The sequence below is a fragment of the Notothenia coriiceps genome, unplaced genomic scaffold (assembly GCF_000735185.1).
Source record: "Notothenia coriiceps isolate Sejong01 unplaced genomic scaffold, NC01 NC01_scaffold00002179, whole genome shotgun sequence".
Classification (NCBI taxonomy): domain Eukaryota; kingdom Metazoa; phylum Chordata; class Actinopteri; order Perciformes; family Nototheniidae; genus Notothenia; species Notothenia coriiceps.
This window is the reverse complement of record NW_011334880.1, coordinates 21,110-34,599: the sequence shown is the minus strand read 5'-3', so window position 1 is coordinate 34,599 and position 13,490 is coordinate 21,110. Positions and strand designations below refer to the sequence as shown.

General features: G+C 38.3%; 1 protein-coding gene across 1 annotated transcript in view; it reads left to right on the top strand.

Moving 5' to 3' along the window:
* The first annotated feature begins 4,873 nt into the window (after window positions 1-4,873).
* tbx4 (T-box transcription factor 4) overlaps window positions 4,874-13,490 on the top strand; it is a 20,322-nt gene continuing 11,705 nt past the window's right edge. The window contains exons 1-3 of the mRNA XM_010795219.1: window positions 4,874-4,927; window positions 9,375-9,517; window positions 10,029-10,123. Coding sequence (XP_010793521.1) covers window positions 9,377-9,517; window positions 10,029-10,123 — 236 coding nt within the window. The 5' untranslated portion in view covers window positions 4,874-4,927; window positions 9,375-9,376. The remainder of the gene's footprint in view (window positions 4,928-9,374; window positions 9,518-10,028; window positions 10,124-13,490) is intronic.

Below are 13,490 nucleotides of genomic sequence, written 5' to 3'. Positions count from 1 at the left end.
AAGCTACAGTGGAATAATAATTGAGCATTTTTCTGACTGAAAATAACTCCCTGTTGCTGCTGGAAACAAGATTAATGAGAGCAGTGAGACTGAACCAAAACAGTAAAATGCTGAGCTGCAGCTCCACCTATAAACTGAAAAAGGTTGGAATGACAAGTCAGATATTGAATCCAAATGCAATAAAATATCTGCGCTTGTGCAATGTATTTTAGGTCAGTCACGAACGGTATTACACTGGCGGTCTGAGGAGGTAGCAGAGACAGAAATCTCCACCTTGTCTGTGACGGGATGAGGCCATTTAAGGCTCAACATTGGCTAGGAGTGAAAATGGCCAATCAGTGACCTGAAATGAAGCAGTGTGGAGAATGGGGAGGAGGCAGGGGGCTGACACTTTATCCAGCTAATAAGAAAGGAGACTCCAGCCTCCGCCATTTTGAATGTACAAGAATCAAGGAGGCCTAGGACAGATGGAGTAGTAAATGTGGCGGCAGGCTTTAGCCAGATCCCACCTCCTGCCAATCACATAAAGAGAGAGAAGGCCAGATTCCCACCACTTTAAATCTGACATCCCCATGGCTTACTCATTCAAACACATTCAAATGAGGAATATCGGAGAAATTGAACCACTGCACCACTTTGAAGATGAACCATGTTTTCAGCATTACAATCTTTGCTGCCCAAGAAAGGCAGCCTAAAGGACGTTATGAAAATTGAAGGAATACTCTGATACCAACGTTTCTAACTGGACCAAATGACTGAATTGGCAGTAAAATGTAAGAGCACCAAATCAGAATGTGCATGAATGTCTGAATCATTCATTTAGATATGCGGAAGATTTGTTTTCAGCAATGCAAAAATCTGATTCAGAATTTGAAAACAGTCAGAAACCAATGCCCTCAAGCAGGACCATGACCTGATTTTCAACTGTGGATGATATAATACCAACAGCACTTGTAAATGTGCTTGTAAAGTCCAGTTTTTCGTAAGCTGCTTATGCTGTGGTGTCTTATCATTTCCCATGTAATACTTTCACATAATTAGAGAAATAAAATCTCCATATTGCTAAAAAAAAAAACCCACTATGAAAAAAGTGGAAAACTTCGCACTTGTTGGGTTAAGGATTGTCTTGCATTTATTTTTTATCATGTTATCCTGTGTCCTGTTTTATCAGCTACAACATACACGTTTTTTTCTTGAGCAAAGAGTATTTTGAGAAAATTGTTTTAAAATTGTTTTTTTAGCTTCAGAAATATTGCAGTGGCTTTTCACACTCAATTAAAGGAGTTAGGACTAAAAGAAAATCAGAATAAACACATTTTTCACTGGATACCAACAGTTTGCATTGTGATATAAAGATATTAACATGGAAGGAGATTGTTGACTTGAAAATACAAAAAAAAATCTTATAATCTAATACATAAGAGGAAGTTTAAATGTGCAACCATATACACACATACGTATTAATATTTAATTAAGAATGCACTGCAGATTGGGATTCAGTGGAGGATACATATGGAGTTAATTCTGATTGTAGCATTAACTATTTGACTGAAATATCACTTTAGCAAATTAGGATCTATCAAACTGATATAGGGTTATACAAATATATATAGGGTATAAAATAAATTTATTTTACATGAATATCGTTTAAATGGACTCATATTCAAAGGGTCCGTCTCCCTTCCAGTGATCACCAAATGGGAGTCATATCTCAAACACTGGTGTCAGAGTGACTGCAGCTGCAACCTCCTCCTGTTTCGACCACGTGACGGGGGGAGTGTGTCTAGGTTCAATTCCCCTCCAGAAACTCAGCTAAATTCTGCTGCTATAAAAAAAAAATCTAACTTTTTGATTGCAGCAGATACTTGCTGAGGTGCTGCATGAGTCTGGCACAGTGAGGACTGACATTCCCCCGGTGGAGAGGACACTGAAGGATCACTGAGGTCAGCCTGAGGCGAGAGCATAGCCGGAGGTAAGAATGCAATGAGATCACAAATACTATCAAAAATAGGTTTTAACCTATGATTAAAAGTGTTTATTTATATGTATCTATTAGGCCTAGTGAATTTCTGCCATGCTAAAGCCTCTCAAAAAGGAAAAATAAAAGTTAAATATTGAGTTTTATTTTATATTGCATGAATCAACTTTTTCTGTCTCAGTACTGGTGTAACACCGTCACATTTCTGCCATTTTGACACTTTAAATATTTCCATACACTTTGGCCTAATGACCCAGAGGGAACACCACCTTTGTAACATAAATGTATTTACAAATTTAAATAATGTATTGGTATTTAGTAAAAATATATTATTATTATATATTCTATTCTGTCTTTGTTTTAATTTACTAATATTATTAAATCTGGGCGATAAAAAGATAAAAAAATAGTGAATAGTGCAAGGACAACAATGTGGCATGTTAAATAGAATAAAAAGATGATCAGAAAGTAAAATGAAATAGTGTACATTGGATAAAATACTGCTTAAACACGAGGACAGTAAACTGATGAATGTGGCCCAAGTGCTCCTTTATGTACAAAATGCTGAATCTATGAGACTTTACAGGCTCTGAATGAATTCAGGCTTTACTGTCTATAATTGTGTTCAGGGCAATTTGACTGATTGTCTAATTGACTGTGACAGAATAAGGGGGTTTACTGAGATAAATGCAGCCACATCATTATGTCTGTGGTATGGAGAGACACCAGTAGCTACACCCACCTGAACACACCACTAAACAAGCAAAAGTGAAAAATACTGGAATGACAATAAATGTAATGACATATCTAAATTAGATGAAGGTAAATTGAGGAGAAGATGGTAGTTTAGAGTGTATGGTGGAAACGTGTTACTGAGGTTGCACGATTAAAGCAGCAGCTCCATCTCAACAGTTGGGAGTTGAGTGTCTGTCAGCGCGAACACACACACGGCCGCATGACTAACGGTGGCCGTTCATTCGCTCATGTCACCAACAGATATATAAGTCACACTGGCACCTGATTTATACACGAGCCGCAGACTATATGCTCCATTTACCGCAAAACCACAAGCGCATATTTCACCTGCAAACACAGCGAGGCCTGAGTCAGACATCGACCAACCGCCATGATGGCTGGTGGCAGGTTATTACACACACACACACACACACACACACACACACACACACACACACACACACACACACACACACACACACACACGCACGCACGCACGCACGCACGCACGCACGCACACACACACACACGCACGCACGCACTAAGGTTCTCTTGAATTTTATCGAGTGGTTTTTAATTCAAGCGGTTATAAAGCTTCAAATTAGGGTACACTGATTAAAACGCATGGAGTGATCCAAATGAGCCTTTACTGCGTGAAAACGTTTTTTTAGATATATGTAACAATCCAGCAATTTACCAGAGTAAAATCTATAAATCAAACTTGAGTAGGCTAATTATGATCCATAAACCTACCTTTATTTTGAAAAAATAAAGTGATACTTCAAGAGACATCTGCAAATTCAATCGGAACAAATAATCCAGAATTGTTCATATGAAGTCAATACATTTGGGAAGCTTCTACGCTATCAATAACATAAAGTATTTAAAGAGTGTAATCAATGTTGTGTCGCAGACAACTCTGGAGAACTGTAAAGATGTTAATACTTTCTTTATTGTAACAAATCGGGCCAACTTCGACACGTTATTTTATTCTACGAGCCTCTTCTAAAGACATTGGCCTTCATGAATACATTGTTAAAGTCCTACTCATCAGTCATTGTTTAGCATAAGATACTGCATTTTATTTTGTAAATTGACCCATTATTTTACTCGTAATGTTTTGGCTGAAGGAACAATATCTCTTCGAACAGATTTCGAAGAATAAACCCTGCTACTGTTCATATTAGCTGCCTTTTTTTACAAATTAATGTGTTGAAATATGTTGTTGATCGGATGTAATATTGGTGGATAACAGAGGGTTTTTGAGTAAATTATTCTTACAAATAATAGGCCTCATTCTTTAAGTGGGTTGTCGAAGAATCAACATTTCTTGGAAGTTGTGGGATGCAGTTACGTTTTTGAGTGGAGTAGTTTTCTGCACTAGAAATTACATTTTATTTCGGATATAATATTAGCTGTGGATGTATCTGTGCATTTGGACCATGCCTGTGCCACAGTTACACGGTAAGCCATGTGTCAAGTAAACGATGAGTTTGTCCAGAAGTAACGAAGTGAAGACGGTTCACTGCATATATCTTGATGGTAGGCTAGTATCAAATATAGTCCATTCAGGCAATTCACATAACAATGACCAATAGATATTGGCCCGCAAAACAAGATCATTGGGGAAACAATTGTACAGTAAACGTATTGTAAGTTTTGGCTGATTGTAAATTAATAAAACAAATCCATTGTGAAGTTGGACTGGATGTCACTGAGGCCCAGAAGAGTCACAGTCCGCCTGTGAGGCAATACTCCACGGCTGCATCGTCAGGGCCAGCCTGATGAGAGAACCAGGGCGACAAATAACTTTTTCTCCCTGCTGCTTTCACACACATGTGAGCTAGGGAACCGTGTGTGTGTGTGTGTGTGTGTGTGTGTGTGTGTGTGTGTGTGTGTGTGTGTGTGTGTGTGTGTGTGTTTCCAAGAAGAAAACACCACAGTCAGTGAGTCCTCCTACCCCCCCACACACACACTCAGAACTCAGAGAGCGCAGGCGCAGAACGCATCTCTGTGCAGGAGAAGCTGAAAGGCACTAAGGCAGTGGACACTTCCCAGCAGACAGCCGCCTCTGCTGCCTCCATACTCCCGCTTCAGAACAGACGTTTTAAAAGCCACGTGTAGCGGCGGAGGGAAGGGGACACCCCGCTGAGAACAGGCTGAAGCCGCGGTGCACAGGGATGGATTTAAGCAGATGATAGCTGACCGCATGAGGTACAGTATAGGCTAGAGACTCGGCTCCTGATAATCTGCACTGTAAAGTCATTATCTGATCATTATCCGCTTGCTTGTAAACAGCGCTGTCGGGTCTATAGACGGGGGGTGTATTACGGTATTAGTGGCTTTGAAATACAGTGTCATCCCCTGTGAGGGAAATCAGCTGCGATAATTAGACCCGCTGAGCTCTCACGGTACGACAATTTTATGATGAAGATTTTAATCTGACAGTTATGGGCAGCCACGGAGGAGGATGAGAGAAGGAGTGTCAGATGGGCTGGAGTCCAGCAAACAACTAAGGCTGCCTTTTGTATTTTTTTCTGTGCATTTCTTATTGCTCATTTTTAGTTTTAAATACGAGTTTTTATCAAGTTAATTAATGCAAAAATGATTTGTGTTATTTACAAAAAAATACGGTCTTTATATTAAGCTAAACAATTGTATTATTATTATTATTATTATAAAGGCTACATTGTATTGCTAAACTATTTGAGTATTATCAGATGGCCATTTGAATATAGGCTAGGATTATTTTTAAATGTATTTCTTTATTGATACTATTTTCAAAAGAATATGGGTTCTTGTCTCGTGTTCGTTTTCGTAATTAGGCCTATTTATAAATAATCCTGGACATGACATTTGGTGTTATTATTATTATTATTATTATTATTATGTTCTCTATGGAGCAGGATTGGGAAGTCAGCGTGGGAGTTTCTGTGACAGTGGCCTTTGCATTTTGAATAAAATATATATATGTTGTTTATTAAATGCCAGATCCCGGCTTTAATCCTAAACAAGTTTCCAATATTAATTTAGTTTCATTATTGCGCAGTTTTGTCATGAAACACAATATATCCTACCGTTGAAAGAGATGTTGGAAAATGTAGCCTACTTTTTTTTTCAAACCTAATTTCTGATCCATCATCTCATATTATTTACTCGTCGTACTGACCATAAAACTCCTCCTGTTTATACTATGGCCTTTATGAATCAGAGCTGCAGACACAAAATGGCGGTAGTTCAATGTATTGCAGCTGTTACCACTTCTCACGTCCCATAACGCATATCTTTCCCAGCCCTTTAGTCCTTTTAAGCATTTTTCATGTTTAAGTATGCACTGTGATATCTGTAGACTCCTTTAAAAAGGATGTGATAATGTGGACAGTGCATAATGTGATGTAAGGCTACTGGTGGTGGCCAATAAGATAACAGTGGAGCTTACATAACAATTGTAGTCAAACATATTTAGTGTAAAAACAGAACTTCTGTTTTCATATTTTCTCCAGTGCTGACATAATAAAATGGCATCGAGTGCATGTGCCTTGAAGACATTTCAGATTGAGAGTGACAGAAAGAGAAAGAGGCTCCATGCTGCTCTGTTAAACAGCACCAGTGAAAGGCCCAGTTTCACACTGTAAAAAATGCTCTGTGGTCATTTCCCTGTCAGCCCTTATCTTTATTAGCATTCACAAATGTCTCCATCAGTTTACACTAGTTGTACCTTTCCACTTTCATGGCTGAGAGAGCAGTCGCTCTGTGTTTACAGGCCCACATGCCCTGTGTGCAAACCTGAGGAAAGAACAGAAGGGGAAAAGGGAACAGAGCAACAGGTTTGACACTGACGCAGAGTGGCCTATTTGATTAGTTTTTCCTAGTTTCTTCAGAGAGATTGGTAGTAATTGCGCTTAAGAAGACTGATGAGAAGTTGTGGTGAGAGTAAAAGTACAATTCTAGCCAGAATCTGAAATATAACAGTGTGAAGTGTTTACATGCCTTGAAATGTAGGCCAAAAAATAACAAATTTTTAGTTTTTCAAGCAAAAATAACTCAGCAGTTTGGAGGCAATCATGAAGCCCAGAGCAGCAGAGGGATGAGACACAGACACAGATGTTGGGTTATGAAGCAGTGTGAGAGACAATCTGCAGTGCTCCTATAGGTGTGTGAGACAGAAGATCTTATGAGTGTCAACCACGATGACAAGGATACATAATAACCTCCATTTGAAGGTACTATTTTTTCCCCTTGGTTTTGGTCCTTTCCTGTTCGAACTCATTTAACCCATTTAGTTTGAAACTGCTTTCATTTGTGTTCCACAGACAGTAATTCTCATACCAAACCACACTCTCAATGGCATTTATACATTATTATTATTACAGTATGTCAGTCTGACATGCTGCTGGATTCTCTAGATACTGGAAAGTATAGCTCAGTAAAATGTGTGCGGGATATCCTGACCTTTTTCCAGGTGCAGATTAGTTAAGTGAAATGCTTAACTGATGTGTAAAGTTTGCCCCATTGCAATAAAGGCTGTCCAGAATGAAGACATGTTAGCCTTTTGACTTAAGCTGAATGACTAAAGACTATTTATGCTTAAAAGACAAATGGCTGCAGAGCCTCAAATCTTAGTGGCGATTTAGAATTGTAAAGCTTATATAATTTGGTAGTATTTTTTTATATTGCATATATTTATATATTTGCTGTTTCTATAAAAGTTGAAATGAAAGACTGTCCATATTGAATCTAACTATTTCAATTATCATGAGAGTGGTTAAAAAAACTGTAGAGAGCAATGTTTCCAAACGCTTCAATTGTGCTGAACATGTTAGCTTAATATGCGGTTTCCCTTTATGGAAGTGGTATTTTTTCAACCTTGTGAGTGTGTTTGCGTGTGTATGTTTGTGTTTATATGTCTGTGTAGGTGTGCATTGAGATCAAAATAAAGGTATAAAGTTAAAAGGTGGGTCTGAGCAAGGTCAGCAGAAGTAATGGGGGGCCGGGTTAAGAAGTTGGGAAGGGCCCCCAGACACACACTTTACGCCCCTGGTCCAATTTGGCATCGGCTAGTGTGTTAAAAACAGAAATTAATTAAAAAGATTGGAGCTTTAAACATTGTGTCTTTTGTTTTATTTTTGCTTTTTGCGATCGAGAACCTGTGAAAGATTTTAAGGATGTGCGAGTCCTAAAATCAGTTTAAACCACAAATACCCAAGTTAGTGAATCTTCCACCTTCAAGTGACTTTTCTTTACAAAGAACAGCATCTGGTATCTGGAAACTTAGACCATTAAACAGATGTCCTTGTTTTTTTGCTGAATAGTGTACAATATTGTATTTCAAATGGCTGAGATGAGAAAAATAATTATGATTTGACATTTACAGTATTTCCAATTCGTCAGGTTAGCTTAGCAGGGAAATTCTAATTACACCTTTCAACCAAAAACATATGCGGCTTGCGGTGGAAAATGGGATTTATTTCGTTTTTTGGCCTTTTTGCTTTTATTGAAAACTGAGAGACAGACAGGGCGCTGTAGGCCTATATGGAGAAGCTGCCCACTGCTCCTAAATCTATGATTTGTCAAATGCACAGTGTACATTTCACTTTGTGTTCTGTGCTGTGTACATGCGTGACGATAAAAAGAGGAGTCAAAATCCTCCTTTAAAAAAGTTAAAGGCTCAGCGCTCTACACGGTGAACTAGCAGAGAATCCGCTGGAAAATTGGATTTATATTAGAAAAACCTCGGCAGACATTTACAGAGCAAGACATGTGATAGTATTACAGAAGACAGGGAGTCTATGCATTAAATTAAAGATTTTATATTTCAATGAATTTAACAGTGTGGTGAAAAAGTGTGAAATGATGGCCAAACATCTGCTCCACGGCAACATTAACACTCTACTTCAGTTTACATTAAACAGAGGATATATTGTTACTCTCTTGCATACAAAAAAAAAAATGTCAAAAGGCATATCATCACCGAGCAATAGGGAAATGTATTAACACAATGATGAATTAAGTTAAATGTTGATGAGAAATTTAGATTTTGAGCATTGTAACTACTGTATGAATTGTAATTATAATAATGCTAATAATATTTGTTGTCTAATTGCAATATGAGTGACTTTATAATAATAATAATAATAATAATAACAACCACATCAACAAGAACAATATTTCTCATCATCATTAAAATAATAATATTTCCTACGATTGATCTCATTACAATATGAGTATTTTTTACAATTAATATAATAATGAAAATACAAAAAACTACTTAGTAAAGTGTTTATAAATTATTTAAAAAAAGGTTGAGACTGAGATCCAGAGAGTAAAGGGAACATGGAATATTAAATAACTAAAGAAATAAATGTAATAAACCCTCCAAATAAATGTTGTCACACAAGCAAGTCTACGTCACACGAGGTTGATAGAATGCTTGTTTGACTAAGGTATTATGTTATATTCAGCATTGTATTGACAGCTAACAGATGAATGTAAAACTTGGCAGACAGCAGGTTTATATTTACAGTCTCGATACACGGCTAACAGCAACGTCAAATTCTTTGAGAAGGCCAGTGTAAAGACACAGAGTATATAACACATATAGACTTTTTGTTTGAGCTGTATGTACTATGATAGTAATTCAAGTATTTTTTCAATCCTGCAGAGATGCTGCAGGAGAAGCTTTCTGCTGTGACGGATGAATCTATGAGGGTGCAGACCGGTGGGGACAGGGACCCCCTTACAGACCAGTCCCGACTGGCCCTGTCCACATCTCCCAGCATTCCCAGCTCCAGTGAGCCTGACCAGGTACGCAAGGAGACCCTCAAGTCCACACGGCAAAACAAACTGATGCATCTAATGGCTGCAGTTTGTACACCTATTGAAATAAAGATGAATAATTATCTATATTTAATTCAAATGTAATGACATGTTGATTTTTGATTGACTTGAACAAAAAATCTAAATGTTTTCCGAAGCGAGATTCAGATGAGAAATAAACAGCGGAAACATCTGTTTACACTAAAATGTTTTATAATACCAACAGTACACACAGCCAGATGTTCATTAAGTGTGAATCAATAAAGTGCATTCAAAAGATAGTGTATTTTTTATTTGACATGTTTGTTTGTATGCAGAACTTCTTAATGAAATTGTGTTTTTCTAGATGCCATATTTCTAATAGCCATGGGATGGTGTGTGTCAGTCTGTGTGTGTGTGTGTGTGTGTGTGTGTGTGTGTGTGTGTGTGTGTGTGTGTGTGTGTGTGTGTGTGTGTGTGTGTGTGTGTGTGTTTAACAGTGATTTGTGTCTTCTTTCAGAACATTGAGAACATTAAGGTTGTTCTGCACGAGAGGGAGCTGTGGAAGAAGTTCCACGAGGCCGGCACGGAAATGATCATTACTAAAGCAGGCAGGTTAGTAATGCAAACCATGTTTTGCATGTACTAGATGTGTGGACTTATGTGTATGCTTACTTCCATGTAAGTATAGCTTATCTATATATTTTATTATTAGAAGTAAGCTTAGCAAATCATTTCTGGAACAAGTATTCAGATATGTTACCTTAGTTAAAAGCTTGTTAGGAGTAAAAGTCCTGAATTTTAAATAAAACTGCAGAAGTCTGAGGAATATTTAATTACTTCAACATTATGGTAAGTACATCATTAGGTATTTTACACACCATACGATTTTTTACAAGTAGCATTCCAGCGTTAACACTAGAGTTCAGTCATCATAAATAGTTTTGATTTATTTTAAACAAGCCATTGCCTAAACAAATATCTCTGAATTTGAACTAAGACATCTATAGAAACCTGTAAAAAGTTGCATATGTTATTATTCAAATTACATATTCTAGATGCTCCTGTTTCTTTTACATTTGTGGAAAAATACGGAGATATTCAAGGGATGGATTTAGTACGTCAAATGAGTACCATGCCTTTCTGTGAGCATCTGTTTTAAAGAGCTAATAGTAACATATAGCAGTTATAAGTTTGTCTTTCAGGAAGAGACAGAAAGTTCCTGCAGCTACATAATTGAAAACACAAATGACTGCTCGACTTGTTAGATTTAATGCGACCCGAGGATTAGATAGTGAGGCCTTTGGACATTTACCAGAGAATGAGTACACTCAGAGCGACCTCCACCTATCATTCCTCATGGGAAGTTTTTTTTTCTAGTACAAAATGTAAAAGGTCACCACATTTTTTCCTTAATGCTGCATAACTGTAAGAGATGGGCTTTCCCTTGTCCAGCTGATAAAGTGGGCTCTGAATCCTTAAAGCCCTTTGAAGGGCGGTGCGCTAGTTTAGCTGTGCAGCTGCTCTGGGAAAACCTGTCTGGGTTTACCTAATGTCAGTCTGCTGTAGACATGCCGAAGGTCACACTGACATGGCTTCAACCTCCTAAAGCAACTTCTTGGATAATGAACTCACACCAGACTGAAATATAAAAGCAAGTTTTCCATTGCGCACCTAGAACCTTTATGGTCATGTTTGAATCTGGATGTTGTAAACAAGTAAAATACTGACATTTGGGAAGAACATAAGGTCAATCACAGCATTGTGTACGTTTTCAGTAATGTGAGAGTCATTTCCAGTGCTTCTCGAACAAATATTCTAATTATGAAGACAATAAATGATGACACATTAATATCTGAGACTATGTAAAGATTATCCTTAATTGTTTTCAATTGTAGTGAAGTAATCGTCAATAGCTTCTGAGAGTCTCACCTGCACTGGATTGTTAAAATCTGTCAAATATGGCATCAACAAGTGACAATGTCTCCCAGTGTCTATCAGAGTCAGAAGTTAAATCATGAAGCAGAAACCACATTTGGAATAAAATATTTGATTAGTTCTCTATAACGGATGTATTAGGAGTAAAGTTACCAGTGCACACTCCATACTTCGTCCGATCAGCACTTGAACTGGCAACTATTCGGTTCCCAAGCCAAGTCCCTACAGACTGGCTGATTAAAGTGACAATGGCAGTACATGACTAGGAACAATATAAAGTTATGAACCGCTTAACAATGGAGGTAAATATGTATGAAAATAATAGTCAGCTAGGCAATTTAAGGGGGTGTCTTTCTAACTATTTTGACATCTAATCAATAATAATTATAGGCCAAATCAAATCTATAAAACAACTAAAATCTATTCTAGCCCCATGTTGATTTCAAGGAAATTGTATTTACCCAAGAAATCAGCCCTGGGGAATGCCACACAAACAAGAGAACTCTTCAGACCAAATAATTTTACAAAACAAAACACTTCATACTGGTTTTAGATAAAAGTGCAGAGAATTACACCACTGAAAAGTCAGGGAATAGTGAGGTCAACTGTTGCCATTTGTACAGTGGGGCAAAAAAGTATTTAGTCAGCCACCAATTGTGCAAGTTCTCCCACTTAAAAAGATGAGGCCTGTCATTTTCATCCTAGGTATACCTCAACTATGAGAGACAAAATGAGAAAAAAAAATCCAGAAAATCACATTGTCTGATTTTTAAAGACTTTATTTGCAAATTATGGTGGAAAATAAGTATTTGGTCAATAACAAAAGTTCATCTCAATACTTTGTTATATACCCTTTGTTGGCAATGACAGAGGTCAAACATTTTCTGTAAGTCTTCACAAGGTTTTCACACACTGTTGCTGGTGTTTTGGCCCATTCCTCCATGCATCTCCTCTAGAGCAGTGATGTTTTGGGGCTGTCGCTGGGCAACACGGACTTTCAACTCCCTCCAAAGATTTTCTATGGGGTTGAGATCTGGAGACTGGCTAGGCCACTCTAGGACCTTGAAATGCTTCTTACGAAGCCACTCCTTCGTTGCCCGGGCGTTGTGTTTGGGATCATTGTCATGCTGTAAGAGACCCAGCCACGTTTCATCTTCAATGCCCTTGCTGATGGAAGGAGGTTGTCACTCAAAATCTCACGATACATGGCCCCATTCATTCTTTCCTTTACACGGATCAGTCGTCCTGGTCCCTTTGCAGAAAAACAGCCCCAAAGCATGATGTTTCCACCCCATGTTTCACAGTAGGTATGGTGTTCTTTGGATGCAACTCAGTATTCTTTCTCCTCCAAACACGTCTAGTTGAGTTTTTACCAAAAAGTTCTATTTTGGTTTCATCTGACCATATGACATTCTCCCAATCATCTTCTGGATCATCTAAATGCTCTCTAGCAAACTTCAGACGGGCCTGGACATGTACTGGCTTAAGCAGGGGGACACGTCTGGCACTGCAGGATTTGAGTCCCTGGCGGCGTAGTGTGTTACTGATGGTAGCCTTTGTTACTTTGGTCCCAGCTCTCTGCAGGTCTTTGACTAGGTCCCCCCGTGTGGTTCTGGGATTTTTGCTCACCGTTCTTGTGATCATTTTGACCCCACGGGGTGAGATCTTGCGTGGAGCCCCAGATCGAGGGAGATTATCAGTGGTCTTGTATGTCTTCCATTTTCTAATAATTGCTCCCACAGTTGATTTCTTCACACCAAGCTGCTTACCTATTGCAGATTCAGTCTTCCCAGCCTGGTGCAGGTCTACAATTTTGTTTCTGGTGTCCTTTGACAGCTCTTTGGTCTTGGCCATAGTGGAGTTTGGAGTGTGACTGTTTGAGGTTGTGGACAGGTGTCTTTTATACTGATAACGAGTTCAAACAGGTGCCATTAATACAGTTAACAAGTGGAGGACAGAGGAGGCTCTTAAAGAAGAAGTTACAGGTCTGTGAGAGCCAGAAATCTTGTTTGTTTGTAGGTGACCAAATACTTATTTTACCGAG